General features: G+C 44.0%; 1 protein-coding gene across 1 annotated transcript; it reads right to left on the bottom strand.

Moving 5' to 3' along the window:
* Positions 1-3,760: 3,760 nt before the first annotated feature.
* On the bottom strand, positions 3,761-5,653 carry LOC140197228 (cholesterol 25-hydroxylase-like protein 2). The gene has a single exon (XM_072257153.1). It carries the CDS (start codon positions 5,104-5,106, stop codon positions 4,204-4,206), a length of 903 nt encoding a protein of 300 aa, XP_072113254.1. The 5' UTR covers positions 5,107-5,653; the 3' UTR covers positions 3,761-4,203.
* Positions 5,654-5,967: the final 314 nt, after the last annotated feature.

Genomic DNA, 5,967 nt, shown 5'->3' with positions numbered 1-5,967 from the left:
TGATGATGTGCTGTGTTTGGTTTTGCCAAAAAAAAGCATGTAGTCTGATGGCCAAAAAGTTCAATTTTGGTTTTATCAGCCCATAGAACCTTCATCAAGCTGACTTCAGAGTCTCCCAAACACGAGGAATTCTGCAGATGCTGGAAATGCAAGCAACACATATAAAAGTTGCTGGTGAATGCATCAGGCCAGTCAGCATCTGTAGGAAGAGGTACTATGCTGCCTGGCCTGCTGTGTTCACCAGCAACTTTGATGTGCGTTGCTTCAGTCTCCCACATGCTTTCTAGCTAACACTTCATGTCAGTTTTTTCCACCAGTGGCTTTCTCTTTGCTACTGTCCCATAAAGCTGGGATTGGTGAAGTACCTGGGCAACAGTTGTTGTATGCACAGTCTCTCCCATCTCAGCCACTGAAGCTTGTAACTCTTCCAGAGTGGTCATAGGTCTCTTGGTGGCCTCCTTCACTAGTCCCCTTCTTGCACGGTCACTCAGTTTTTGAGGACAGCCTGCCCTTGGCAAATTTACACCTGTGACATATTCTTTCCATGTCTTGATGAACAACTTAACTGTACTGCAAGGGATATTCAGTGACTTGGACATTTTCTTGTATCCATCTCCTAAATTGTGCTTTTCAATAACCTTTTTGCAGAATTGCTTGGAGTGTTCTTTTGTCTTCATGGTGTAGTTTTTGCCAGGATACTGACTCACCAGCAGTTGGACCTTCCAGATACAGGTGTATTTTTACTACAATCAATTGAAATACCTTGACTTCACAAAATGATCTCCATTTAACTAATTATGTGACTACTAAAACCAATGGGCTGCACCAGTTATGATTTGGCATGCCATATTAAAGGGGATGAATACTTATGCAATCAATTATCTTGTGTTTTATATTTGTAATTAAATTATCACTTTGTAGAGATCTGTTTTCACTTTGACACAACACTCTTTTTTTGTTGATTATTGCCAAAAACAGCCAAATTAAATCCACTGTCATTCAATGCTGTAAAACAATAAAACCCAAGGTGCTTGAATACTTTTTATAAGTATATCTAATGACCTGGCATACTAATTATACCGAATGATCTGGCCTCCACCACTCTCAGAAAAAGTAATGGATGATTTATTTCAATCCCATTCTCTCACTTTCTTCCTCAAATACATATCAATTAGGATCCTATTAATCACTGCATTAAATGCACCCAATGGCTTGGCCTTCACAGCCATCTGTCACAATGAATTCCACAGATTCATGACTCTCTAGCTGAAGAACTTTATCCTCATCTCTGTTTCAAAAGGCATTCCAGAAACTCACCACTCTCTGTGTTAAAAACTCCCTCTGACATCTTCCCCATATTTTTCTCCACTCATTTTAAATACTTCTGGTATTAGTAATTGCCCCCTTGGTTAAAATTTGCTGGGTGTCCTTACTTCTTTGCTTCTTACAAATTATATATCTCTGTTGAGTAGCTTGTCACCCTCTTTCACTCCGAAGAAAAAAAAGACATAGTTCATTTTGCCTTTTCTCCTAAGACATGTTCTGTAAACCAGGCAGCATCCTAGTTAATCCCCGCCCTCTTTAAAGCTTCCACATCCTTCCAATAATGAGGCAAGCAGAATTGAACACAATGCTCCAAGCATGGTGTTACCAAGTTTTAAATAGTTGCAACATTACCTCAGGGCTCTTAAATTCTGTCCCTGACTAAGGAAGGTTAACACACCAGAACCCGTCTTAAGCCCCCTATTAACTTGCAGGCAAATTTGAAAGATCAATGGACTTGGGCCCCACGGTCCCTCTGCTCCTCCACGCCGCTAAAAATCCTGCCATTAACTTTCTACACTGCTTTTAAGTTCATTCTTACAAAGTGTATCATTTCACGCTTTTCTGGATTGAACTCCATCTACCATTTCTCAGCTCAGCTCTGAATGTTATCAACATTCCGTTGTAGCCTCAGACAACCTTCTACACTATCGACAACGTAACCAGATTTTGTGTCATCTACAGACTTACTAACTCACTTTTCCAATTCCCCGCCCGAGTTATTTATGCAAATCGCAAAGAGCAGGGGTTCCAGAATAGATCCCTGCAGAGCATCACTGGTCACGGACCTAGAGGCAGAATACACTCCATCTGCCACCACCCTCTGCCTCTTGTGGACAAGACAATTCCCGATCAATGCGGACAAGGTTTCACTGATTCAATGCCAAATGAGTTTCCGGATGGAACTTACAGAATGAACCTTGTCAAATGCCTTACTAAAATCCATATACACATCATCCACAAATCAATTTTCATCAGTTTGTTTATCCCTTCCTCAAAAATGTCATTAACGCTCACGAAGCTCGACTTGCTCATAAGGCTCATAAAGCCATTCGGACCATTGCGAATCGGACTATACTTCTCCGATTGCTCGTAAATCCTCTCCCTGAGCAGTCTCTCATTTTGTTTGGCCTTTGCTGACGTAAGACTCACTGGTCTACAACAAAATCGATCAACTAGCTACTTTCCAATAGCCCGCACTCTTCCCCACCCTACGAAATGAACGCTTCCACTGAGCATGTGTCTCCAATTAGCGCGACGTCAGCATTGTCAGACAGGGATACTGTAATGAGAATTACAAGGCTACGGGGGGGCGGGGCGGGAGGGGCGAGAAGGAGAAATTACTCGTGTCCGACCTGCTCTATCACACCCTTTTGATCAGTCCCACCCTCACTCTTGTCATCCTCTTGTTCTTCACATGTGTGTAGAGCACCTTGGTGTTTTCCGTAATCCGACTCATCAAGCACTTCTCATGTCCCCTTCCAGCTTTCCCACACCCCTTATTAATATCCTTCCTGGCTACTTTATAATTCTCAAGAGCCCTGGCTGATCTTCGCTTCCTAGACCTTAAGTATGCTCTCCCCGGTTACTTTGCAAACCGTCTGCTTCTGCTGTTGTCCATTCCTATGCTAAAGCTCAGACAGCTGTGGTCTTTATCTCCGAAATGCTCACCCACGGAGAAATCTGTAACCTGATGAAGTTCATTACCCAGTATTGGATCCAGTACGACCTGTCCTCTAATCGGCCTGTCCACATATTGTATTAGGAATTCTCCCGGAACACAAATAGAACTCTGAGTGATATTTGTGCTTCTAGATCAACCAGAACGGACTGTTCAATACAAAACGAAGGGCTTGCACAAAGTCGGCTGGATGGAAATGGAGAGGGGCGATATATCTCCGAAGACCCAGGCATGCACAGCAGAGGGGAGGATAACCTTCACGGGACGTGGATGGGAATTTGTATAATTTAAAGTATCTTCTAACATCTGGTTGAAAACACCAAACATTTTGTGAGCTTCGACAAGCTGTACCACAGTGAAGGCGTGACTTTTTAGTTTCACATTTACATCAGATCGTTGTAGATGAAAGGTCATCGATTTAGTTAACTATTCCTGTGCAATGTGAGTGTCGTTTGCGGCCAACAGCGTCAGAGCATGGTGAATAAACAGCAGAACCCTCTCCGACTTATCATTAAAATAAGGAAGGGACTATTTAATGTAAGTGTCAAATTCAGTTATTAACCTTTTCAAGTATGTGCGACATGGTCGGCACAGTGTGATTGCCTGAAATTTTATGCAAGCCTTACCGATCACCACGCCATGCTACTCTCAGTGAACTAGTGAACACAGAACCACAAACAGATAAAAAGTGAACATTTTTATTTGTATTCGAAGACATTTTGCATTTTAAGGACATATTTACATTTTTGCCTGTATTCCATAATCTATTCTTAAATACATATGACGTATTATTTTAAATATTTGGGGCAAAAGTTTTGCAAATGCTTAGAAATGATGCCACAGAGGTTTCTTTCCAATATACATTACACAATGTACGTAAGATAATTGAAACATTCATAATCATGGTACCTCTTTAAAATGGATATTTACCTCACGTATAACGGTAAGTACAAATGTAGCGCGTTTTTATACCGTACTACACATAGCTTACTTCAAAGGTATTGCGTTCGTTTTAACATGTGAAAAATAAATAACTGCGATATTTAACGTCAGAATATTCCGGCAGTCAGCTCACTCAAGATTTTCTTTGATCATTGCACTGCCGATTTCTCTATCGTCTCCAACCCGCTTCTCTTGGCACCTTGTTTTACGCGGGAGAAATGCGGCTTTCATCAGACAGCGGGATGCTAGATATATTTCTAGCTTTTGCTGGCTTTGCGTCGCTTCTTTTCCATCTCCAAACAGGCGGGCGAGCGCTTGTATTCGCAGCAAGTGCCGCAAAGCCAGTCCCAGTGTGAGAAGTAAGGGGCAAAATTGTACTGTGGTTTCTGGTGGTGAGCATCGTGTTTCACAGAGCCGCCCCAGAGCCCGAAAGGGATAATATTGTGTAAAGCCCAAGGAAAGTCATAGCCGCTGTGGTCTTCCACTGCTATCCAGACGTTCAAGATCATGAAGGTGAACGCTGTCAGGCTGTGACACTGCAGGATAATCGGGTCTATGGTAGTCCAAAAGCCAACGCTGATCAGTTCCCAGGCAGATAGATACTGCGTCGACCAGGAGAAGGGAGCGTAATATTCGTGATGAATGGCGTGGAAAGTCGTGTAGAGCCATCGAAACTTGTGGTGCATAAGGTGCCAGAAGTAATACTGGAAGTCGAAGAGAATTGTGCAGCTGAGGATTCCTATAAGGAACTCGGAGAGCTGTGGTGTGTCTTCCAGGAGGGGGATCGGAGGTCGCCAGTACCACTGGAAGGCGGCTGCTGGGAAAACAAAGATAACGTGGTTGTAGCCGGTAAGCCACAGAGTCTTGAGAATGTTTGCCCACGTTACATGCTGCTCCGGCTGGATCTTGCACTTGTTAATGGCCGGGCATCTGCGAGCCAAGATGTCGAGCGTCATGTAGAAGGTGCAGGTGATGAAGTAGGTAGAGACTGAGATGATGACTGGAAAGAGAGGCGAGCGGAGGGTATCCTGGTGGTTGACTCGCAGGTAGTCCCACAGGGGCTGCAGCAAGGACCTGTTCGAGGCGTAATGAGAAATATTGGCATTCTGTATTACCCGGACGTATGGGTCGAAGACTTGGGTCGTTTCTACAGAATACATCAGGGTAGGCTGCCACAGAACTACTGCACACACTTGCTGCTCTTAATTTCCCGCTCTATACTTGCAAGATTCTGAAATGGACGGGAAGGAATTCAGATAGATAATTTACACAAATAGTGCCCAGTTTAGTCGAAGTCTCGTTTTTATTCTTCCCGCCTTCCTGACGGTTGATCGGAGGTTCAGTGTAGCAGTGCAAGCTGGCTGGAGTGGCTCCGGTATTTATAGGCATGCGAGCTCTGAGCCCAAAGCTATGTGCTCCAAGTGCGGCCCCCTCTTGAGGACGCCCCACGGTTCCGATTGGCCCTAGGCAGAGTCGAAGCTCTACAGGTTACATGGTGTTGGTAAAACACTACGTTAGCTGTAAAATCGTTAGCATACAAGTGCAACTCGAGCGCATAGCCCCAAAGTTCAATCCAGTTTTGCCAGTACACTACCATGGTAAGAGCATTTGTGCTGAGCGCAGTGTGGGTCGGACTCAGCCCCGCACAGATTCGGCAGGATTCCGCCAGTGTTCGTCCAGTGATTAATATATCAGGAGTTCCACTCCTTGCTCTTATAAGAGCAGTTAGATTCTCACTCCATCCTTTCTGCTTCCGTACAACAGACCATGCACATGCAACGGCTACCAATATTACCAGAACTAAATCAAGACTGCCCTGATTAGAGCTGAGTTGGAGACAAGCACTATACAGTACATGAAACCGGCTTTAGAATGAAAGGTTTTTCACCTTCCAAACTGTCGATTGTAGTTTAGCCCTGTTCGTTCCTTAGTCAGTGACACATCCATATCGGTGACTGATAAAATCTTCAGTAACCCTGCACATAGAGCGAATAAGCTGCGGCAGGCAAAGTTGACGGCAA

The sequence above is a fragment of the Mobula birostris genome, chromosome 5, assembly GCF_030028105.1.
Source record: "Mobula birostris isolate sMobBir1 chromosome 5, sMobBir1.hap1, whole genome shotgun sequence".
In the NCBI taxonomy this organism is placed as follows: Eukaryota; Metazoa; Chordata; class Chondrichthyes; order Myliobatiformes; family Myliobatidae; genus Mobula; species Mobula birostris.
The sequence above is the reverse complement of the archived record's forward strand: the minus strand, read 5'-3'. Positions and strand labels throughout refer to the sequence as shown.